Source organism: Centroberyx affinis, unplaced genomic scaffold, assembly GCF_046629955.1.
Source record: "Centroberyx affinis isolate AG114_WGS23_722 - 3 ecotype Tasmania unplaced genomic scaffold, CSIRO-AGI_Caff_v1 ptg000024l_1, whole genome shotgun sequence".
Taxonomy (NCBI): Eukaryota; Metazoa; Chordata; class Actinopteri; order Beryciformes; family Berycidae; genus Centroberyx; species Centroberyx affinis.
This window is the reverse complement of record NW_027278738.1, coordinates 187,965-212,168: the sequence shown is the minus strand read 5'-3', so window position 1 is coordinate 212,168 and position 24,204 is coordinate 187,965. Positions and strand designations below refer to the sequence as shown.

General features: G+C 42.3%; 2 protein-coding genes across 2 annotated transcripts; both read left to right on the top strand.

The window, feature by feature from the left end:
- Positions 1 to 1,379: 1,379 nt before the first annotated feature.
- marchf9 (membrane-associated ring finger (C3HC4) 9) lies at positions 1,380 to 9,051 on the top strand. Its single transcript, XM_071514990.1, has 4 exons — positions 1,380 to 1,712; positions 6,667 to 6,822; positions 7,719 to 7,911; positions 8,720 to 9,051. The coding sequence occupies exons 1-4, from the start codon at positions 1,380 to 1,382 to the stop codon at positions 9,049 to 9,051; spliced, it is 1,014 nt and encodes a 337-aa protein (XP_071371091.1).
- A 2,887-nt stretch (positions 9,052 to 11,938) lies between these two features.
- LOC139640749 (natural resistance-associated macrophage protein 2-like) lies at positions 11,939 to 23,359 on the top strand. The gene is made up of 16 exons (XM_071514959.1): positions 11,939 to 12,154; positions 13,012 to 13,101; positions 13,502 to 13,653; positions 14,316 to 14,438; positions 15,350 to 15,469; positions 16,753 to 16,859; positions 17,022 to 17,092; positions 17,220 to 17,287; positions 17,536 to 17,691; positions 18,578 to 18,736; positions 18,881 to 18,967; positions 19,504 to 19,623; positions 19,957 to 20,106; positions 20,429 to 20,502; positions 20,608 to 20,761; positions 21,294 to 23,359. The coding sequence occupies exons 1-16, from the start codon at positions 12,133 to 12,135 to the stop codon at positions 21,399 to 21,401; spliced, it is 1,761 nt and encodes a 586-aa protein (XP_071371060.1). The 5' UTR covers positions 11,939 to 12,132; the 3' UTR covers positions 21,402 to 23,359.
- Positions 23,360 to 24,204: the final 845 nt, after the last annotated feature.

Below are 24,204 nucleotides of genomic sequence, written 5' to 3'. Positions count from 1 at the left end.
CTTGGACAGCGGCGCCTGGTCAATAATAAGGCAGCCAAAGCTCCTTCCCTGCCCAACTACTGGGATCCAGAGGGAGAGGCGCATCAACCATCGGAGACGGATGGATGACTAGAGAAAAATAGCGAGTTGTTTACAGGATGACAGTCGGGGGTTTTCGCCCAATCCGGAAGTAGGTGCTGCGTTCGTTCAATCTCAAAGCCGACCATTTCGAGGAGGAAAACCAGCGCCAGCAGTATCATCATCACCACCATCTATCTGATCCAATAATCAATGCCATTACTGCTGTATAATTGCTCTCGGATGCGAAGACATCTTCATGCGTCTCCCCCTCTCTCCCTCTAATTAGAAACATCGCAGGGAGCCCGTATTATTCCGTCTCTCATTGACATTCGGCGTTGCCTACCATATTTTGGCTTGCAATGAAATGCTGATGGACATCGAGTGAAGATGGGAAACATGGGGCTTTCGGGTGTTTTTTTGTTGCCACATTTCCTGCTCGGCTCCTGAAAATGCAAATGAAACGGATTGTGTTTTTGATCTCGACGTGGATTGTCGGGGGGAACGGGACGGGTTCTTCATGGATCAAGCAGAAGCATTACAAAAAGGAGATGAAATAGGAAAAAAAGGGACCATGATCTGACGCTCGGGATGCTACAGTGAGGGACAATAAAACATAATATAATCACGTCTGTATCAAACTTCCATTTCATCTTCCGCACCCTTTTTTTTGGATTATGATTCTTGACAAGAGTCCCAGATGTGACTGTATGGATGGCATGTCGTTGTGTTTTAGATCCCATCTTATATTCCCTGGCTCTGTGTTGCTCTCTCCTCCACTCGTCCACTCTCTCGCAGTCTTCTGCTTTGGGTAGCAAAACATGTAGGCTATTTTTTGCTGCAAGCCCAGTGCATCTGATGATGTGTCTTTCAGATCAACAGTGAAGAAAATGGACTGTGGAAATCGAACCGTATATAAGTTTTAAGGTTTTTCTGGGGTGCGGTGGAAGATACATGTAGACAGTATTTGCTGAGTTGTTTGAGTAATTAATATTGAAAGAGTGTGTCGGCCAGCTGAAAGGGAAAATCTTTCATCCGCATTGGCTTAGACACACATGCCATCAGTGGGGCAACAACCAAGACGAGATCCTTTATTTCTTAGCTTTGGCTTTCCAATTAACAGTATTTGAAAAATTGCTACACTGACAATGAAATTACCTGACATATAATAATAATAATAATAATAATAATAATAATAATAATAATAATAATAACAATAACAATAACAATAATAATAATTGGAGAGACAAAAGACAAAAACAAACACTTCATTTTCTATACAGCCTTTATTTCATTTTGACGGATTCTTTATGTAGCCAAACATGTTCAAGTATCGGATACGCATGTTTTTTAATGAACTGAAAGTGCTGGTTTTTATGCGATCCGATTCGAGACAGTCCGGCTCAGACGTAGATAGACGGTCCACCACCATGCGAGGTCTGGGGATGGGCGGCTGCGGCTGGCCGCCCTTCGTCGACTGCCATTCCCGGGATGATGAGGAGGAGTACTACGGCAGCGACCCGCGGCCCCGGAGCCTGGCGTTTGAGGACAAGGAGCCCAAGCTGCAAGTGGGCCTGGACGCCGTGTCTCTGGCCAGCACCGCCAGCAGCCTGCGGACCCCCCAATGTCGGATCTGTTTCCAAGGCCCGGAGCAGGTATACACACACACACACACACACACACACACACACACACTCACACTCGCAGCGACCACGGCTCCTATCCTGGTTCCTATCCTGTGGCAGCCAGTCTGGAGCCTTTTTAGGGAGGTTCTTTACAGCACCATGCTTAAATGGTGCTACACAGAGGCTTTGTGGTGCTGTAAAGAGCCGTTTAACCATGCATGAAATGCTCCAAATCAGCAGGATTTAAAGAACTTTTACTGGGTTCTTTATTCTGATCTGCCATTTAACACATGAGGCATGATGGTCCTGTATAGAACCAGTATCCTGACCAAAAGGACCCTTGAAGAACCCTCCTTTTTCTGTGTGAGATATGGGCTACTACAACCATCCTGTCCCACATTCCTCTCTCTCTCTCTCTCTCTCTCTCTACCTCTCTCTCTCCCACCCACCTTCCCCATTGCCTCGTTGTAAAATGCCCAAAAAAACCAGGATCTAGGATTGAGGCCTAGGATTTTGACAATCACGTAGAAATATTCTCATTTTCTGAGAAGATCACTGCTTACTGATAGGTTATCTAAATAACACTGTTTTCATAACTAAGACAATCAGTGGCAGAGAGGCAGCAGTTCCCACACATCTGAAATCTGGCCAGCATAGCAACAAAGAAAGTTAGCCAATTAGGTCTGCAGGATGACAAATAGAGTGACTGAATATGCATGAGTCACAATCATTTTGTAAATGTAAATCAACTGTCCCCCGATCCTCCTGTTCCATAGAATAGGATGATCAATTATTGATCATTTGATGATCCATGTTGTTGGCTAGACAATGGTTTTGACTGTGATGATAAAAGATTAATGAATCTGTCATCAGGTTTTCTGCTCATTTTCAGTCAACAATAAAACTCCAGCAATTTACAGAGCCCAAACAAAACAATAAGCAGTGCAGCTCTTTGGTCTGTGGCCAAATGTTAGTCTCACCAGATGTGCTGAAACCTGCGCCGCCTGGCTCAGCAGGTAGTCCTGAAGCCTGAGATAATTAGAAACACTGTAAATCCTGTAGGAGCACAGATGGATATTACCACTTAGTCACTTTCCCAAGATAGGCTTATAGTGTTATTACAGCCCAAGTGCTAATTTATGACATCTGCCTCAGAGTTTCTATTGTAAGGCATAGCAAACTGGAGAAGCACACAGGAAGGACTCAGAGTATAAATCAGCTTCAGCTTTTTTGGATGTGGGGGTCGAACCCCCGGCTGCCGTCTTGCCCACTCTTAACGTCTTCCTTTAATAAAAAAAAGGTTGATGTTTGGGCTTTGGGCTCTCCAGCAAGGTGACTCATCGTGCAACGTGGCTCCTAGCTGCCTCTTTCAGCTACAGACAAAGAGAGCAAGGCAAACAAAGCATCGAGGGGAAACCCTAAGACTTCTTACGCTACCACATCATCGGCTTCTCAGGCTGACATTGATATTAGCTTGTTTTTCTTGCGGCGCCTCAATGGCGCGCAACTCAATTTCCAGCCTTGTGTAAAAAGGTGGAAACTGCCATATCACCTTGGGTGGGAGGGTGGAAGGTGGGTGGGGGGTGGGAGGGTGGTGAAGCACACGTTTGCCATTTTATTGTTATTTCATTATTCAAGCAGGTCACAACAGGAGACGGGATCATGTCGCTGTCAGCGGGCCAATTACCTACAGATATAATCACCTTGCTCTGTGGGCTGAATTGAATATGAGTCCTTATTAGCTGCCTGTCAAAGCTGTCAGTGTGTGCCATGGTACAGTAGCTGTGCCATTGATTCCACTTAACACTGTCTACGCTCACAAAAGGCGCGCCGGAGCCTGCTGGAAGGACCGGGTGTGTGTTAGGAGATAGAGGGACACACACATGCACAGATACAGTGGATACTGTACAGTGGCATTGCTGGAGTGAGGATGCGGGGGTGCAGGGAGGGTGGTCACCCCTGCCCTTTTCACTATAGTGCCCAAGTGCCCGTTTCCGTAGGGACACACAGTCTGGAGCTGAGGCGGCTCTTTTGCTGTAATTTTCATCTAAAGGTTACAGCAGAGGAGGACTACCACCCCCCCCCCCACCCCATAGAAGTGACACACTAAATTAACACCTTCATGCTCTGTGAAGCGGCCTGGAGGGACAAACCCGGGCCAGATCACCCACTTCTAAGGGGGTGGGGGGTGGAGGGTGGGGGTAGGTCTATGGTGGTTGGAGACGGAAGGGTGCCTTTAATATTTGGGAGTGGGTGGCCTTTAGGAAGACTGTTGCTTTACAGTGGACTTCATTGTTCACTCAGATCTCTTACCGCAGGGGGTTCATTTGGGCATGAGTACATCCTCCTAGTCCAAGTGTGACCTTTTATGTTTCGACCTGTGTTTACCTTGGCGTGTTGCTTTTGGGTATACAGATGGACTCTCAAAGGGGATGACCCGCAAATGGAAAAGAAGCATTTCACATGAAAAAAAAAAACAACCTCTAACCACTCAAAAACAAAAGATATATTTTACTTGTGATTTCCATTCAGTTCAATTTTATAGAATTGTATTTGCCTCTATGGCCATGTTTTTAGAAGGAAACTATTAAAATCTTTATAAAAAATACATTAATAGCTCTTGATTATTGAACTATTATATTGCTGTTGTCATGTAAAAACCTTGTAACTCATTTCTCAATTTTCGTGTTTTCACTCAATTGAAGGATTTCTTGGTTCCTCTATGAGTTGAGAAAATTCTTCCACCTCCCACTTAGGCTGCTTTCCTTAGTTACTGAAAAGCTGACATTTTGGAGTTTTTCCATCCGATAGTGACAATATTTTTAGTCCTTGGTATCAAAAGCTCTGTACATCAATATTAGAACATCAAAAACATCTCAAATCCCTTGATGTGGTTTCCCAAAACAAAATTCATGAGTCCTGTGATCTTGAACAGTGTGATCAATATTTGTGAACACGAGCAACTCTCCTTCAGAGTTTGAATCCAGACGACCAAGACTCTCAGGCCGAGATGTAACCATGAGACACTTTCAAGAGCTGCTCCATTGGCAGTGAATGGGAGGCTAAATTTGTGGACGCATATAATGTTTCTTGGAACTTTTACACACAAATACTCTTCATTTCTGAGTCGTGCCAAAAGTTATGAACTAGAAAATTGACCCATATGCAGAAAAAAAAATCCCACTGGGTGCTGTTACAGTGTCCACAGTGTTGGTGTCCTATTCATCATCAATGGAAAACGCTCCAGAAAATGCTCTGGAATCTTGGTTCTCTCCTCTCTAGCTTCGGATGAGAACTGTAACACACTAATTTACACTAAACTGTCATCATGTGTATTTCATATACTGTATATTGCCTAAATAAATGCTGTTCAAGGTAATGATAATGAAATGATAATGAAAATCATAATTACAGCTTTAAAAAGTCTTTATTTTTATTTCATCCTAGTTGATCACGACACTAACATTTTCATCCCAGCCTGACAATGCAGGCGTATACGCATGCACACGCACACACACACTCACACACACACACACACACACACACACGCTGCTCAACCACAGCTTGACATTTTCAAAATGTTTGCTTTCATATTGTTTTTATTTAGTCCCTCATATATTTCTGACCTTCTCTGTGTCATCTTTATAATGTCACCAGGCAAGTTATTTTAGAGTTTATGAGTGGCATGTGGCTCATCTGCCAAACCAAATCTCCATGTGGTTGGACACTTGAAGTCTTTTATTATAAGCGGTAAGGTTAAACGAGCCAGATGGGTGCAGAAGGACAGAAAAAATATTATGCATTATTTGTGTCAACACAGTAGCTCTCTGGGTGTATAAACACTGTAGGGAAGCTTAACTACGGGTTTAACAGGTCATTCTCTGGCAATCTGAACAGATACCAAAGCGTATTTCTGAGTCACCATTCGTAAATGAACGATGAATGATGATTTAGAAATCCAATTATTTCAGCATTGATGTTTGTTAATGCGGAAACACACAAAATGAATATCGCCTACAGCCGAGCAGATAAATATCTGCTGATTTTGATCTTTTTTTTTTTTTTTTTTATCTTGATCTTCATATTTTTGCAGTCATTACAAAGAAAAGGGGCTTTTTCATCAGGAACTGTGGTCTAGATTTATGCTTTGGTACAGTTTACGAACAGTTTATGCTCTTCAAAAATACTATTCTTTGAATTCAGCTCCCCTGAAGTGAACTCACCTACATTGCCTTCAGTAAGGTGTCTGAAGTCTACCATTAAAATGTCATCACCCTATTTTTTTTTAGAGAGGTGTAATTTGTGATGAGGTTGGTATCGACTGAGTTCACACAGACTTTGTGTGAATAGTTGGGCTCAACAGCTCACCTCTCCTTCACCTGTCTGCTCTTGAATCCTCCCCACTCCCCGCTGCTAACAGGCTCCTTTGCCAACAGGCCCGGCACCAAGCTGAGCCCATTCATTGATCTACTGGTGATTCACGCATATTTTTTCCAACACTCTTGTTTTAAAACCTTTTAATTCAGTTGTGACGTATAAGGTTGGCAACGCAGATTTTTTTTTCTTTTCATCCAGTGAAACTTAAAAGATAGTTGCAGAAGTTAGCTGCAAAAGTACCATCAGAGTTTTAGCTCCTCAACACAGTGGACGTGTGACGCTGAACAGAGGTGACAACCTGAATGTGGTCATCCTCGTTCTGCTGAATGTGCCAGCAGGCTTCAGGTGCTGGTGTGGCGCTGGAGAGACACATACTGGAAGAGGTCCCAAAGCCACACTAGCCTGCCTCTTAGGACAAACACAGCCTCTTGGCCATGAATTTAAAGGACACAATCAGGGACAAAGCTCCATTTATCTCCAGAATATCTCCATTAAATCGGAATAAAGAATGCTAAAATAACGTGGTAAAAAAATAACTCAAAAGGCAAAAACAAAGCTGCAGTGTGGAAACAGATCTAATATTGTGTGTTCCCTGTGTGTCCTGCAGGGTGAGCTGTTGAGCCCCTGTCGCTGTGATGGCTCGGTGCGCTGCACCCACCAGCCCTGCCTCATCCGCTGGATCAGCGAGAGAGGCTCCTGGAGCTGTGAGCTCTGCTACTTCAAGTACCAGGTCCTGGCCATCAGCACCAAGAACCCACTGCAGGTAACACAGGGGGGAATCTGCACAGTGCTGAGAGGAGGTGACACCACACATGCTGCACTGACACCAACTGTAGAATGCATCCACTGCACAGATTTTAGGAGAAATTAAGGAAAAACACTGCTTCACATTGCCCTTGCGGAATTTGAACCATTGAGCCACTGCAGCACTGATGCTGTGCCAGTCCAGATTAATCTGGCTCACATTGCACATGGGTAAATATAGTAAATTAAAAAACAGGCCAGCACAGCACGATTCAGTTCAGTTTGATTTGGTTCAGCGGTGTAAAAAAGGCTCCTCATCAATTTCCTTACAAAACAAGTCCACTGGCTTTGTGACTAGGGGGGAAATTGGATAAACAAACAGATAAACAAAATGATGGCAGCATGTGAGTATGTAAACCCAACATGCGTGTAAATATGTATGCCGTTATGCACCGTTTGGCGTTATTTTTAAAATTCATGAATGAATCAGGCAGGGAGATCTTATCTCATAGAAAACATTCTGCTGACACAGTTTATAACCTACACAACATATACAACAGGCAGGATGAGCGCTCTGCAGCGCTTTGCACTCTGCACCCGGGCATTAGACTCAACAGTCTTTGCTAGAACAAATCTTGGGCAGTCGCTGTGGTGTGAGGACTGTTTGCCATATTGTGCTGACACATTTTCCCCCTTTGCGTCACTGTCCTTCTGCCCTCCTGATCAACGGAAGCCAATGGCTCTAAACGCTATTGAGAAGATGCCGTTTGGGTGTTGATGTGTGTGTGTGTGTGTGTGTGTGTGTTTGACACATTTGTTAATGTATAAGCCTCCATGTGTATACATTTTATACCCGTATATATGTTGATCTCTCTCTCCAGTCATATGTGATATAGAAGTCTTTCTCCCTTCCAGTGGCAGGCCATCTCTCTGACGGTGATAGAGAAGGTGCAGATTGCCGCCATTATTCTGGGTTCCCTGTTCCTCATCGCCAGCATCTCCTGGCTCATCTGGTCCTCCCTCAGCCCCTCTGCCAAGTGGCAGCGTCAGGACCTGCTCTTCCAAATCTGCTACGGCATGTACGGCTTCATGGATATCGTCTGCATAGGTAAGGCACAAAGAGGAGGTCACACAAAAACACACAAAACACTGCATGAACATACTGTATATGCATAAGACAGTGAGTGATGCACAAAATCACACAGAGACATTATAGAAAGCACAGGCATAGACAGTGGAAATAGGTGTTATGGATGACACACCATTGTATGAGAATTTTACATAAAAAGATGTTCTTAGTCTGCTTAGGCGACAGAGTACAGAAGGATGCATTATGCAAGGATAAGAGTAGCAAAGAAAACAGGATGTACTCTGCAACAGAAAAAAAATTATAAACATAGGTCGCATTATGCAAGGACAAACGAGAGTGAAAAAAACATGGATTCAGTCCACATTCTGTAGGTTGGTGAGGACACACAAAATTACACAAAAACAAAATGGGCGTAAGGTGCACAGGCAGGAGATGACAACCCAAACAATAACAAAACAGAAAATTTGAAGATGTTGCAGAGTACAAGAGATTGTGTTTTCTAGGAGCAATCCAAAAGCAGCTTCAGAGAGCGTACAGTGAAACCTGGTAGACTGTTCTTGTGGAATGGTGAAATGCCTGTAAGACAACACTGAGAACAGATGGCATCAGATATCTGCACTGTGATTATTGCCAACTGTCTATTCTAATCTACAAGGGCCGTGGAAAGTTCCTGCGTGTGATACTGATTGTGATATACGGCGTGTGCTTGCTCGCGAGCCCGCTGAGCATAATATTTGATGTGGAGCAGTTTGAATTCATTGGTTTTCCATGCACTGTCCTTCACCCCGCACCCATCCCTCTCCATCCACCCTTCTTCTCTGCCCAGGCCTTATCATCCATGAGGGCTCATCGGTGTATCGGATCTTCAAACGATGGCAAGCTGTCAATCAGCAGTGGAAAGTACTGAACTATGAGAAATCAAAGGACTTGGGTGACCCGCTGAGCTCCAGCAGCAAGACGGGGGGCCGCGGCTCTCGCAGTAACCCCCACGGCCTGGGCAGCAGCAGCGGAGGGCGACAAAGCAGGAGGCTAAGAACTATTCTGAACCACCACTGTGGATACACCATCTTGCACATCCTGAGCCAGCTGCGGCCCAACGACCCGCGGATCAGCGCCGCCGCCAACCGGGAGGTGGTGATGAGGGTGACCACCGTATGAGGCGGACTAGGCACGCACGAGGGGGATACGCCTCGCCTGTGTGTCCCAATGTAAATGAGTGGAGGGACTTTCGGACCTAATATTAAGTACTAAAGACTCACGTAGGCAACAAAGAGCCCAGTGAGGGTGAAAGCTGAGAGACGCCCGGAGCATCAACAGACAGCACACACATGAGGATTTCTCCTCTTGTTTCGTATCACAAAAGGAAGCCAGATGCTCCTTTTCAATAATGGAGGAACTGCTGACGATAATGACGAAAAAGTATTGAAGACATCAAACATGAAATGTGAGGGGTGGGGTGGGGGTGGGGGTGGGGGAGTGTAAACAGGCTTTATAACCTAATCCAAGGTGACGCCGAGTTTTTTCCAGTTCAATATCAGGATGCACAGAGACATTTTTGTTTGATTTGATCCTCTCGGTTTGATTTGTATCTATTCTTTTGGTTTTTTACTCACTTTGATTTTGTACGGATGTATGATTTTAGAGGAAATCATGTAACTCCATACATGCCAAGCATTTCCAATCAGCTATGTATAATGATCTTAAAATTTCTACAAGGTAACTGATGCTGATCAATAGACCGAAAACTGAAAATGACACACCACATACAAACATGAGAGAAACACAGACTACAAAACAATAAGTCATGACAAGTTAGAAAATAAAAAAAGAAGAAGTCAATAAGATTTCAGTGACACTTAATCTTTCTGCAATAAAGATACGTATGTACATTTCACAGGGAATTTTGCATGGGTATATAATTTTATCCTTCATCACATAACATAAGCACATGACAAATTTGCTCTATTTCGAATGGTGCTTGCCAAAAATAAACACTTTAAAACATCTGATTTCATTGCACCAACTTTTTGTCAACATGACAAATGGCAGTGTGTTACAGCTATTTCAGCTAAAATACAGATTGTTGCTGCTGTGTGCTGATTCAGATTTGATAACAAGTAAACTATTGGATTAAAAACGGGGATCAAATGATCTCTTACTATTCAGTCTCAACCCTGTCTCTTCTTTAACCCACTTGCAGCCTACAGTGCATGCGTGGCCTGGATGGGTATATCATTGTTTTCTGGTGTGAAAATGTATTGGGGTAACACAGGCACGTGTTGTAGGGGAATAAAATAGGGCCTCTTTTTTTCCGGTAGTTTTTAATCTATTGCCTTGTTTTCTCTGTCTGTTATTGGGACATAAAACTTTAGTCAACTGACAAAAGTGGCAAGTGGATCCAGAATTTCAGCAATTCACATCACAGTAGTGGTTTTGGATTCTTTCGCACAAAAGAAGTATAGGCCTAGTAATCCTCTAATAAATTTTAGAAAGATACAAATAAACCCCAACTGTTCAAATATCACAGCAAAAAGTTCCTATAGGAATATTATAGTAGATAAAAAATACTATTAAGTACAATAAGATCACTATAAACTGAGTTTATAGTGAGCAGCACAGATACATTATAATATTATAGTGATGCCATAAGACATAAATACCTATATTAAGTTCGGTAAGGTTTCTATAAACTCACTACTGAGCACCAGACACATTATAACTCTCTGTAGGAATATTATAGGAATATCTAAGGCTTGCTACAGGAATATTATAGTGATACCATATCATATAAATAATACCATTAAGTAAGGTAAGTTCACAGATGCTCACTATTGAGTACCAGACACACAAAAATCCCCATAGGAATATTACAGTAATATTATGGTTACATTTTGTCAGGATTAGAATAGATGATTGAACACAGGTTGATTACCTGTCAAATCCATAATTAAAACTGAAATTGGCCGGTATTTGTTTTTTTTCCTTGGTGCTAATTTCAAAGCTTGACAGTAATGTAATGTAAGTATGACTGTGCACAAGCTCCTCCTGGGTCCAATCTAAAATCGGTCAACATTTGTCTCCACCCAGTGGCTGCTTCCTGCTTTGTTACTGACTGACTCACTCTCTTGGACCATTTTGTTTTTTCCTTGTAGGACTAATACATTTCCATTTCTGCTGCTAGAGGGCGTCCTGTACAAGGTAGCTGCGTCAAGGCAGCCAGCCCAGCACATCTCCTTCAAGCTCTCTGGTATATGTTTTGTGATTGAGTCCTTTGTGTATTTTTTGCAGCCCTCCATATTTGACATCATGCAAAGCCTCCATTCTTCATTAACCCTTTAGAAACAGCTGTCCAAAACGGTTTGGGTTAAAATTGACTTTTTCAAGGAAGTAGACATCTTTTCAAGTTGTCTAGTATATGTGTTGTTATTGAGTCTTTGTGTAGTTTGGGCAGTCCAATGGCATCTCGCATAGGCCTGAATAGCTATGAATACATACTGAGAAGAGACAATTGTATGTTCATTTATTACAGATTCCCTCTTAAATAGGTTTTTCATTTTCACTTAATTCCTCAAACCCCGTTGCAGTGTTGCATGTGTTGTCAATAACAGATTTATTTTGAAAGTTTTGGTCGGAAACAACAGTTCGTCGATCAGGCTTTTATTTTGAAAGCGGACGTCTAGCTTTTTTTTCTGTCTGGCTTGACGCTAGTGGCTAAATATATAAATCTTCCTCTTTCTAAGTCCAGGCAGTGGCAGAATAATAGTGGGGCGGTCTGACGAACAACCTGAATTACACTATACGGATTTCTTGTACTTGCTAATCGGCAATTAATCAGCGAGGCTCGTTTCGTGCCTCCCGGGACGGCATGCTAACAGTCTAACTGGGTCACATGGTAGAAGTAGGAGAAACAGGGCAGGTTCACTTTGTCAAACACTGTCGTGGTATGCGACTTTGTCCCGTCCCTCCTCCCCTTCCTCCTCACCTGCCCGGCGAGTCAGTAATGCAATACTTCAGCACCTTAATTCACAGGGGGATGTCCAACCTGTCAGGGAGTCCTCTGAGTAAACTTCACCGTGAGCCCGGCCCCGCTCAGTCAACAGGGAAGTGAAGAAAATGGGACTGTTTTACCGGAATGTAGCTTACTATCCCGCCGCGTGTTTCGTCTAATGGATGCGGGGAAGTTTGATAGAGCTTGAAGAGAGAAAGAGATCATTTTAGCTAGCACGTCTACCACAAAAAATGTTCTCTTTTCTGAGATCAGGTGAGAGTTTTCTGAGTACCTGGGGTCACTGAGGCTAGGAGACAGGCAGCAGAGATGGGATTAGTGAATTCCTCATGTACAGACGGCTGTGCGGTTGATCTAGTCTGGCTGTAAATATAAAGCAGTTGTAGTTTAGTCTAAATTTGTTCCACTACCCTAATTTTACATCCGCTTTTGTATTCTTCCCATATTTCTGAGAAAATCCACTTTTCTTCATATATGAAGTAATTTGTGGGGTTGCATTTGTCCTCAAGTAGGCTATATCCTCTAAAGTTACATTTCAATAGGATTTATAGTGTGTCATGGTTCACAGTGACCTTATCTCATGGTATTCTTTATCTCACATGGTACCACAATATTAACCTCATAATACTCCCACAGAGACTTAGTTTTGCTGTGATATTTGCATAGTGCCCTTGTAAATGTAAAGTTTACATTCTAGATGATCTATTGATATATTATTTGGTAATGTAGGTTAATGAAATTTCATCTTGTTTTTTTTATAAATTGGTTAGTTTGTAACTGACGACCACACTGCTTCCAAATTGTGTACTGTTGCCTCCCGCCCAGAGACTACAGATGGAAATTGGCTTACAGCTATATCTGGCACAATATATTTAAAAAATAAACAACTACAATTTCTTATATATGATTACTATAGTTGTTTTTCTTACTGGGCATCAAGACTACAGCATGTCTCTGTGGAGGCTGAGCGAACGAGCCCCACTGTTAAGGATAACCTAATGATCATCTGTGTGCTTTTTCTCATGGTTTTCTGTGTGTGCAGGATTAGTTTTGTGTGCACTGTGATCATGTAAGCGACTGTAATCCCAGTGTAATGACCTGTGTGCTTCCAGACAGAAACCCCCTTCCTGAGGACATCCACATCTCCTCTCTGCCTCCCAGCGTTCCCACAGATCAAGAGCCAGGCCAAACTGGAGATGAAGGTAAGTTTGTTTATTTTGTCGACACATAGGCCTATTTGTTGTGGCTCTACACAGTTTTATGAAAAGCACTGTATGTCTCTCTGTATAACCTACAGTATATCTCTTGTACTCACTTGATTTCTGCTTGGTTTGTTTGGGAATAATTACATTGAACAAAGTGTTTACAGTAATAACTTGCTGCTCTGATAATATAACTGCCTCCTTACAATGTAGTTGGTGTCACCAAAATCATACCTGTCAGCAAAGCGACTGGAAGTGCGTAATCTCCCTTACATTTACCATGCTGCAGTGACTTTTACTATGGAGTCATATCTTGTAAACTCTGCTCTGGGATTGAGCATGTGATGTAAAACCTTGTGTGCCTTCACTGAAGTTGAGTTTTTGTTTTTTCTACTTTCAGGGGATGACATGCCGGGAGAGAAGGAGGTGATCCGAACCACACACACACACAGGGTCGTCTCCTCCCCCTCTGTATTCCTGCAGGGACAGAATGAAACTGTGGCCAGTACTTATTTTGACCAGAGGGTCCCTGTTCCAGAGGAGGACGGCAAGGTAACCTCCCGGGGTATTGGTCCATGATAAGAAACATATGAGATACACCTGTATTTATAATGATAATGACCTCCGGCATACACCAACATATGTTTTTTTTATCTAATTGAGAAGACACCATCATCATCAGGGTTGGGGTCAATTCATGAAAATTCCAGTTCAACTGAGTAATTAGAATTGGAATTTGAAGACAAGTACTGGAAACTGATTTTAAATTTGATTTGGAATTTCAGGAAGTTGAATTCCATGTTTTTTGTTTTTTCTTACCACATATCTGAGATTACACGTATCGTTATATATTATCAATACTGAATATCATAAAATGTTAAAGGTACCTTTCAGGTGATATATATAACATGTAATCGTAATACATACATTATGATTGAATGTGTTTGATTTGTTTGTTTTCTTCTTTCTTTGTTTTATTTGATTCATAATGTTTGATTGATAATGTTTAGCAAGTCAAGACAGCCTCTCTTAGAAGTGGAATTTCATGGAATTCAATTCTGTTTCCTGTCATTCCAATTCAATTCCAGTTCTGTTTCCTTAGAATTCACCATGCATTCTCAATTCAGTTCATGAATGGCCCCAACCCTGGTCTTCATACAGTGTATCAAGTTCAATGCCATGAACATTCCAGCTCCTTTTCCTCTGTCCTCTAGATGGGGTTTAGTTTCCGTAAGCTGTGGGCCTTCACTGGGCCAGGGTTCCTGATGAGCATCGCCTACCTGGACCCAGGGAACATCGAGTCTGACCTACAGTCTGGTGCTAAAGCTGGCTTCAAGGTATTTAAATAATACTGATGGTAATACAGGTACTACCAATACCAACAAGTGTCACTGACTGCAGTAGCTGCTCATTACTTTTGGAGAGATGGTTCTGAATAACTTGAGATAAAAGGAAAAAGGAAAAGGAACAAAAGGAAAAGGAAAAAAAAAAAGTTTGTTTGAGAGTATATTTGTGGTATTTCAGAGTATATTTTTTGTTATCTGTGTTTTTTCAGAGTATATTTGTGTTGTTTCAGAGTATATTTTTTGTTATTTGTGTTATTTCAAAGTATATTTGTGTTATACACAACTGCATTGTTATGTATGGATTCATCTTGTGAGCCATGCCTGTGAATATCACATATTAACTACTGCTACTACTACTGCTATTAACTACTGCTACTACCAACAGCAACAATAATAACTAGAAGGCACTCTGAGAGCTCAAACCTCTGATCAATTTTCCAGCTTGCCAACAACATCATTCATATCACTATTGTACAAGTTAATTTGAGTTCTTGACCCTGCAAATATACCCATAGGATTTGGAATCAAGTCTCTCTCTCTGTACGTTTCATAGTTATGGCTAAAACAATCCTGTAATGGTGGAAATCCCAGATCTGGATCACCACCAAAATCAAATCAATTCTTCCTTGGCCCCCTGCGCACCAAATGTCATGGAAATCTGTTCACACGTTTTTGAGATGTCATGCTGACAGACAAACAAACAAAGTAACAAGGGTGAAAACATAACCGCTTTGGCAGAGGTAATAATAATAACAGCAGCAACAGCAATAACAACAACAATAATAATAACTGACATTTTTCAGATTATCAACAAAAACTGCTGAAATATGTTACACATAGGGAAAGGGAAGCTGATCCACATGGCTGATTAACAGATGACACCTGTGTTCTCCTCCTGTCAGCTCCTATGGGTGCTGCTGGGTGCCACCATCATCGGTCTGCTGCTGCAGAGGCTGGCAGCCCGACTGGGCGTTGTCACTGGGATGCACCTGGCTGAAGTCTGCAATCGCCAGTACCACACTGTGAGCCTGCTCTCCTCTATACAGCATATCATTAATCTCCATCACGACTATGGACGAGACTGTGATCACTATAGGTGCTTTTGCATGAAGCACTCATTGCTGTTATGCTCATTGCATTTAACTGTTTGCTGTGATTGGGCCTGGTTTCCCAAATGCACTGTAGTGCTACTGTAGGATCATCTCTGTACCACTGGTTCACAATGGAGAAACGATCCTACTGAGATGCTTTCAGCGGAACCAGCAGTGGTTTTCTGCAACTGCTTCATTGCATAACCAGTGTTAAGCACTGTAGTTACTGTAACTGTAATCCTTGTATTATATAATCAAATTACAAAGATAAATGTGACAGCTATGAGCCCAGGACATTTATTAAAAAAAGGGGAAACAATTGAAATCTGATTACATTTACAATTAAATCTAGAATGACTTCATGAATAATTTATATTAATATTTGGGAGTCTAGTTTATATTAAAATAGTCTCTGCTTCCCTAATTCTTGGAATAGGAAGGCAACTGAGTACCACATGGCTGAGAGCCATGTGACTCCCCCCTCTGTTCCCTTTTCTCCAGCGCAAACAGGCCTATTGCGCCTCTGTTGGACACATTTTGAGAGGCTGAAATAGGTGTGAAAAAATATGTAATGACCTATTTAATCAGAATAATGGCTTGAGTTCATACCCATCTTCTCAGAGTTTATTGCCATTTTTTTTGCTTAAAGTACCTATAACCATCTTAAAGGGGAATGCCACTTAATTGAAGAATTAATTTGTTGTTCTTCTGGGGCGACGTGGGTCAGTTCAGTGGGTGTTTATGTACATAAACCTCTCTGCCCTGAAGCCATTAATGAAAGAACCATAATTCCACTTAGTCATACTGATGCAAAGCTGGGAACAACATCATTGAAAATGAACAGGAAACTGACTCACATCTAAATTTGCTTTATATAATGACAGTGCAATTAGTTCAGACCTAGAAAATGGATCTGTATCCCCAGTAAATCATCCTGGATACAGTTACCTTTTCCATTATTTCTAAGTAACACATTTAAAAGCTGAAATTTTGTGTTATTGCCCCTTTGGCAAAATAGGCCTTCACCAAAAGCACTTTACTCCTGTGCAGAAAGGTCTGGAAGTCATCTAAACCATAATCAGCCTTGTATAACTGAGTTCTTTTCAATCACAGGTAATCTGCCGTTAGCCTAGATTGAATTAACCAAATAATCAGACTATAATGCTGTCCGTAATATCATGTTATATACTAACCTAACTGTGTCATGTGTGCAGGTGCCTCGTATCTTCCTGTGGTTGATGGTGGAGCTGGCCATCATCGGTTCAGACATGCAGGAGGTCATCGGCTGTGCCATCGCTTTCAACCTGCTCTCCTCTGGCAGGTGGTGGGACACACACGCACAACACCGGGGCGATATTGATTTTTATGGCTGTTGGGATGGGATCACAGTTTGATGAGTGCTTTAAAATGGTTTTATTACTTCCTCCGTGTTGATTATTTCCGCTGCGTGTGTGCTTGTGTGTGTGTGTGTGTTCACTTATAGGATACCCTTGTGGGGTGGTGTCCTCATCACCATCGTCGACACATTCGTCTTCCTCTTCTTGGACAAGTATGGTAGGTTGTGGCCGTAGCTGTCGGATCCCCACGTGCCTTTGCTGATTTATGAGCATCGTTTTCGAATTACAGTGAAATGCCTCAAGATGCAACGATAAATAAAGCATCCTCTTTTCCCCGTCTTCAGGTCTGAGGAAGCTGGAAGCCTTTTTTGGCGTGCTTATTACTATTATGGCCATTACCTTTGGATATGAGGTACTAAGTTATACCTTCCAATAACTAGATAGTCAATTCAGCGTCCTTAAGATATGGTGTCCTTGACATTTCTTCCACCCATATGTGTGTTTTTCTATCTGTCAGTCAGTGTGGATGAATTGGTTGTCCGTTTGCATATATGTACAGTATATCTGGACATGCTTGTGCACCTGTGTGTATCGGGCCAATACATCTGTGATTAATGTGAATTTTGTGCATCTCTCCCATTCTGTCTCCCTGTCTGCCAGTATGTGACGGTGCGTCCAGACCAAGGCCAGCTGCTGAAAGGGATGTTTGTGCCATACTGCGAGGGCTGCGGGCCTGTTCAGCTGGAGCAGGCGGTGGGCATCGTGGGAGCCGTCATCATGCCGCACAACATCTACCTCCACTCCGCCCTCGTCAAGGTGGGATAGATATGGAATTCCCATTTCAAGTGGCTTTATATAACATATAATCGCTGCTGGGTGAAAACCTTTTACCTCCAAAATGTCAACAGGAACTAAGAAAAACAGCCTTGAGTTTAGCTTGATGACAATGTATTTTTCACTTTATCCAGTGAGATTCAAAAGGGTTTCATCAGCCAAAGAGGTCGGAGAATTTTATCCACTCATAGAGGATGAGAGCATGAAATCCTTCAGTTGAAGTGAAAACATGACCATCACCCAAACTGGACTTACAAGGTTTTCACATGACAACAGCAATATATATTACATCCTTATGGACAGTTATTATGGCATGCAGAAGAATTGTTCAATGTGCAATCTCACACACACACACACATACCATGGTTCCCACACTCCTGGAAAAGCTGGAAAAGTAATGGAATTTTAAAATAGCATTTTCCAGGCCTGGAGAAGTTATGAAAAATGATATAAAGGAGAAAAGTTTTGGAAAAGTCATAATGATTTTTTTTCTTGAATAGTTTCAAATGTCACAACAAGCTGTAGCTGGCTCTAGACCTGCCTGTCAGAGGAAAATATTGTTAGTTGCTGACTGTTGTTGTTGTTGTTGACAGTTAAATAATACTATCATTATTGATTTTAAAGTGAAAAACAAACTAATACTTAACGTTAGTGTAGTTGATGGTTACTTTTTAATTCTGTCTCATTAAAATTTGGTCATGGAAATTTGACAAGGGGTCATGGAGAAGTCATGGAAAAGTTTTGGAATTGCATCAGTGAAAGGTGTGGGAACCCTGGCATACAACAGAAATACCCAGCTAGCTGCTTTTTGTTCTTTCCATTAGCCCATTTGACTGTTTTCTGCATCACGTGTTCACATGTCTCTCAGTCTAGAGAAGTGGATCGATCGAACGCAAAGGAAGTGAAAGAGGCCAACAAATACTTCTTTATCGAGTCGACGATCGCGCTCTTTCTCTCCTTCCTCATCAATGTGTTTGTGGTGGCTGTTTTCGCTGAGGCTTTCTATGGACGCACAAACATAGAGGTGGTGAGTAGGTTTGCAGCTTCTCTTTTCTAATGAACCTGCGATTTCAAGCGCTCATTTGGAATTTCAAAAACGTGCGTTTTCATTGGCCGCTGTGCTACCAGTGAATGATATACCCTCCTGATCAGTTTGTTTTTTTTATTCCAGTACAATGTCTGCAATGAATCACTCAGTCCTCATTCACATCTTTTCCCCCTGAACAATCAAACTCTACAAGTGGACATTTACAAGGGGGTAAGACACTGACTGCTACTGTATTCTGTTGTTACCACTATTGCTACAACACCATGGGACACTTGAACCGTATTAAAGTTTATCACAGCACTTGACATAATTTTCTGAAAATCACATCTATTGTTTATCAAGCAATATCTAATTAATACAATTAAGTAAAAGTTGTATTATTGTGAAAATTTGACAGAAATGTAACATTTTCAGAAAGAACTATATGCCATCGCCACATATAAATGGTGTGGAGGGAAGCACCAATTCAATAGTTTAAGACAAATGGATTTCTATGCTAATGCATTTGTCTCTTAAAAACAGCCACAAAATATGTGACCAAGGGCAAGACACACATGATATCCATTGTCAGGAAACAGGAAAGCTTGTGAGAGCTTCAGTAGGAAGAGACAGAAAACATTCTTTTTAAAGGGAGTCTTTTTATATTCTGTTGATGCACCATGGGACTGCACTTGTTTTCTGGTGCACTCAACACTGCTGGAGTTGTTTTCCCAACTTGGTTTTGCTGACTGCCCTCTCTGTTGCAGGGAGTGGTGCTGGGCTGCTTCTTTGGCTCTGCAGCACTCTACATCTGGGCTGTGGGGATCCTCGCAGCCGGTCAGAGCTCCACCATGACTGGGACTTACTCCGGCCAGTTCGTCATGGAGGTCAGTGGAAGAACAGCGAGTCAACAGAGCGCAGAAATACACACACACACACACACCACATACAGTAGAAATGTCAACTCCCTGCAGCCTCAGTCCTTTACCTTCACTTTTAGATTAAATGTTTTCCCTGAGATGAGTTAGATTTATTGATTTTTGTGTACCTGACCCTTTATGTGGCCCTGGTTTGGTAGTTTTACACCAGGACGTCCTGTGTGAAATCTGGCTGTATTTATTTAAGCGTGATAGTAATTTCGCCCAGCGTTCGCTCCGGTGGGACCGAACGCAATTTCCTTGCAAATGTCACAGACAGAGATGTTGTCTTCTTGCCCTCAGGGTTTCTTGAACCTGCGCTGGTCGCGTTTCGCTCGGGTGTTGCTGACCCGTTCCCTCGCCATTACCCCCACCCTGCTGGTGGCCATCTTCCAGGACACGCAGCAGCTGACGGGCATGAACGACTTCCTCAACGTCCTGCAGAGTATGCAGGTCAGAGGGGCTGAAAACTCCGTCCAAGCGTTTGCTATCATTTCTCTGCCTTTCCCATTTCTACCTTTCTTTTATGTCACTTTTAAAGTCACTTTCCTCTCATAGCTCTTTGGCTCTTGGAGATCAGAATGTTAATAGTGATTTAAGCTTCATCTGTGAAGTGCTTTTTAATTCATATTTACAACATGCTATACAAAAAATAGGACATGAATATTATACACATAAGATACAAACTGAGATAGATCAAATGTGTTGTTAAAATAACTGTTAAAATGATCTCCTACTACATCATAATATCTTACTTTTTCATTCTCTCACACAGTTGCCATTCGCCCTCATTCCCATCCTTACTTTCACCAGTTTGCCATCCCTTATGCACGAGTTTGCCAACGGATTGTAAGCTTATCTTGATTTTTACACGCAAAACACACCTGATACTGCAGTGATTTTGTCATCTCTCCTTTGCCCATATTTATTCTGATGTCCTTGTTCTTTCGGCAGAGTGTGTAAGATAGGTGGAGGACTGGTGATCTTGATGGTGTGCTGCATCAACATGTACTTCGTTGTGGTCTATGTCACGACGCTCAACAGCGTGTGGCTGTATGTGCTGACAGCGTTCCTCTCCTTAGCATACCTGACATTTGTGGGTTATTTGGTAAGTAACCTTTTCATCTGTTTAATGATGCCTAATCTCTTTTAGGGTTGCAAGAAAAGAATCAAGTTCAAAACATAGTAGTAAAAATTAAGTGCATTAGTGCCGTGGGATAGTACAGAGGGGAAATGATCTAATAGTACAAGCAGGTGACCTTTGTGCCACTGTGAAGTAAATTGGCCCGACTGCAATACGACTGCTATCGAATGGAAAAAAATACAATGTTTAGCCAGAGCTTAGAGCGACTTAATCTTCAACTGCTCAGGCAGTTAACCATCTAAACTCTGACACTCAATGATTTGTTGGAACAAGTCAATCATCAGTTTTGCCTTCTGCAAATCTCTTTGGCCCTTGTGTTCATAAAAAAACAGGAAGGAAGGAAGGATATTTTCTGAAATCAGATACGGTCTTATTATACAGCAGCATAATTCAGTGTTTTAGTGATACGCCTTATATTGAACTTGTGACCTTGAGCTGATACAGCAATCTACTGATTAATTTTTAATCTCTCTCTCTCCCTCTCTCTCTCCTACAGGCATGGTTATGTCTGATAGCTCTGGGAGTGTCCTGTCTGGACCCGTCCTCCCGGAGAAGGAACGACACGACCATCCTGATCGAGCAGCAGCCGGAGTTTGACTCCTGACCTCCTGTGTGACTCTCTCTCTCTCTCCCTCTGTCTCTCTCTCTGTCTCTCTCTCTCTCTCTCCCTCTCTCTCTCTCCCTCTCTCGCTCTCTTACGCTCCCTCATGGTTCAGTGTGTGTGAGTGGGCATTCATTTCAAGGACTGAAGGTGCAGTGATGCGCAGCATGCCTGATTTACTGGTTTTACTGTGGTTTTGCACCAGTGCCTTTTACCTTCTTTAGTGCTAATTTATTGATATTTGATTGTCACAAACTGTTTCGAATTAAATCTTGTGTGTTACTGCAGACATTTTTGTCCGTTGGTAATCAGGAAGGTCCCACACAGATCACATAACACACACCAGGTCGGTTTTGCCAAACTGACATGTTTACAGACGTGAATTAGTTTTTTTTTTATATGATAGTCAGTTCACAAGATGACATGCACTATCTCCGCACAATTTCTCATTGTGCCACAGGGAGGCAGTGCAGGGTAGAAGAGAGATGCAAGGACTGTTCAAACAGCCTCTCACCAGCAGAGCTGTACAGTGTAGTGAACACAACACACATAAGATGACATGGTGTGTTACATCATGTTTTACGTGTTGTTAAGGTTGCGCAGGAATGTGCACGCTAACAGCAGTGTTGTATTAGACAAACCAAGTGAAAATATCTGCTGCGATTGGGCTGACTGTAATATCCCTGACATTTCAGTGTGTACGTTTGGATGTGGCTGGTGTCTGACATGCCTGTGGTGGTGGTATGTCTGCAGAGTTGCAACTATTGTGTAACTGAAGGCAGGCGCTGCTGGTTTCAGTGCCGCTCGAATTCCAGTCTTGAAGCGCTTCAGTCTTTTGCAAGCCGAGGAGAGGCGGACGGACAGGTTTTTCTTTGCATTGTGGCGGGGAACTTTTTTTTTTTTTTTTTTTCTCCCTGTCATGGAGGCAGGGTTATGTAAGAGGGGAGAGTCTTCCCACCTCCCCTCTCTGTTTTTGTTTTTCTCAATGAGCCAATGTCTCCCTGCCTAGGCCTCACAGCCTGTCCAGTAGGCCCCTTTCCTGGAAACATAGCCTAGCAGAGGCCACTCAGGGGCAGGCCCGGGAGGTGGGAGGGGAGGGGAGCGGAGCGGAGGGGGGACTCTTCCAGCAAATCACATGATCGTAGACCCTACAGTCCCAGCCCTACATGAGGCTCAGATGCTGCGGGCAAATTTCGACAGCTAGTTTGTCATCTGCATGATTGGATGTAGCTAATGCATGGCAGAGTGCATGGGGCTGTAAGTAGACGCTGCGTGTTTGCAGGTGTAAAATTTAGAAATAGAACCACAATGCCTGATGGATGATGCATGTGTGTCTGTGTGTATGTATGTGAGTTGGGGAGTTTTGTAGGCATTCAAATGTCAACAGCACCCCAGATTTTTGTCATGCACAATAGTCACAGAAATATCTTAATGAATAAGTTTGTGTTAAATTTTGTCGCACAACGTGTTACCAGAGTTCTGGTAGTTAATTCAGTGGAATTAACGTTCTCCCCTTGAGGAAGTTCATTTGGCCTTTGTACCTTCAGTAAATTCACAGTTAAATTTATGATTATGTCTTTGCTTATGACTGTATTTTAATGAGCACTGATATTTTTTTTATTTATGAGAGGGAAGAGATAGGGTATATAGTATACTGTATGTATTTTTACTATAATGTGGCAGACACAGCAGCTGACATGGTAGGTGACTTATTTTGTCAATAGATATTATTGGTAGATGTATTGATTTCCTGTAATGGAGATGCTTACAAGAAGTGTGTTGATTTCCGTAAGAGAGAAATATGCCCCCTAAACTAATGTTGCGGGGAAAACATGCTATTGTATTGCTGTGGCTTACCATAACTGTCTAATTTAATAAGCTGCAATTACAAAAAAACATTAAATGTGTTATTGAATTGTGAACAAACAATTCCACAAAACAAAGACAATAAACGCATTTGTTATGCCATTACAAGCACTGTATTCCTGGATTATTTTTAAATGTTCCCATTAGTTTGCATTATGTCTTGTTATCATATCTTGTCTGCCTTTTCCTTTCACTCTCCCGGATTTAAAAGTGATGAATTTCAGTTCTCAGGTTTGAAATGTGCTAAACATGTGATTCATTTCTCCTTTCAGCACGTGTTGTTATTACATGCTTATACATTTACAGAAAGGAAAAGCAGTTTAACTCTCGGTTCCTTTGACCGATGAAAGATGGATATAGCTTTAACCAGTAACTGGTGTTTGAAGTCACGTGTTTCGGACAGTTTTTCCAGCATTAGACAGCGGGTACGACTGCTGCACCCTTCTGCTCAGCCTAGGGCCTCAACAACAGTTGACCCTAATGCTCTCTTGCTCTCTCTCTCTCTCTCTCTCTCTCTCTCTCTCTCTCTCTCTGTCTCTCTCTCTCTCTATCTATCTATCTCTCCACTCAGAGGAATGTACATGCAGTATTGCCGGGAGGAGAGAGCAAGGAGCACCAGAAAACGAGCGAAAAGAGGGAATTTCAAGTTGATTTTGTAATCAGTGGCATCAACTTTAAACCACATGACATTTTCCAGCTGTGCGGTCCATACTTATTCTGTATATATTTTTACACGGATCTGTCAGTGTTGCCTTAAAATGTCCTACACCAGGAATGCAAACAGCCGGGCCGTTCTTGTTTATGTCTTGCATTGTGGTCACTGTGGGCACTGGCTGGGCTTGTGGTATAATGGGCCCATATGTGTTTGGAACGGTTAGACTATCTCAACTCTCTATCCCTTTATTGACAACTTCTGCATTGCCTCTTCCAGTATATGAAC

Excerpts from the sequence above, each read along its gene's own strand:
- marchf9 (XM_071514990.1), top strand. The coding sequence starts at position 1,380 with ATGTTCAAGTATCGGATACGCATGTTTTTTAATGAACTGAAAGTGCTG. Across the intron at positions 1,713-6,666 it reads GTTTCCAAGGCCCGGAGCAG|GGTGAGCTGTTGAGCCCCTG; the intron begins GTATACACACAC and ends TGTGTCCTGCAG. Across the intron at positions 6,823-7,718 it reads GCACCAAGAACCCACTGCAG|TGGCAGGCCATCTCTCTGAC; the intron begins GTAACACAGGGG and ends TCTCCCTTCCAG.
- LOC139640749 (XM_071514959.1), top strand. The coding sequence starts at position 12,133 with ATGTTCTCTTTTCTGAGATCAG. Across the intron at positions 18,737-18,880 it reads GACGCACAAACATAGAGGTG|TACAATGTCTGCAATGAATC; the intron begins GTGAGTAGGTTT and ends TTTTTATTCCAG. Across the intron at positions 19,624-19,956 it reads CCGGCCAGTTCGTCATGGAG|GGTTTCTTGAACCTGCGCTG; the intron begins GTCAGTGGAAGA and ends TCTTGCCCTCAG.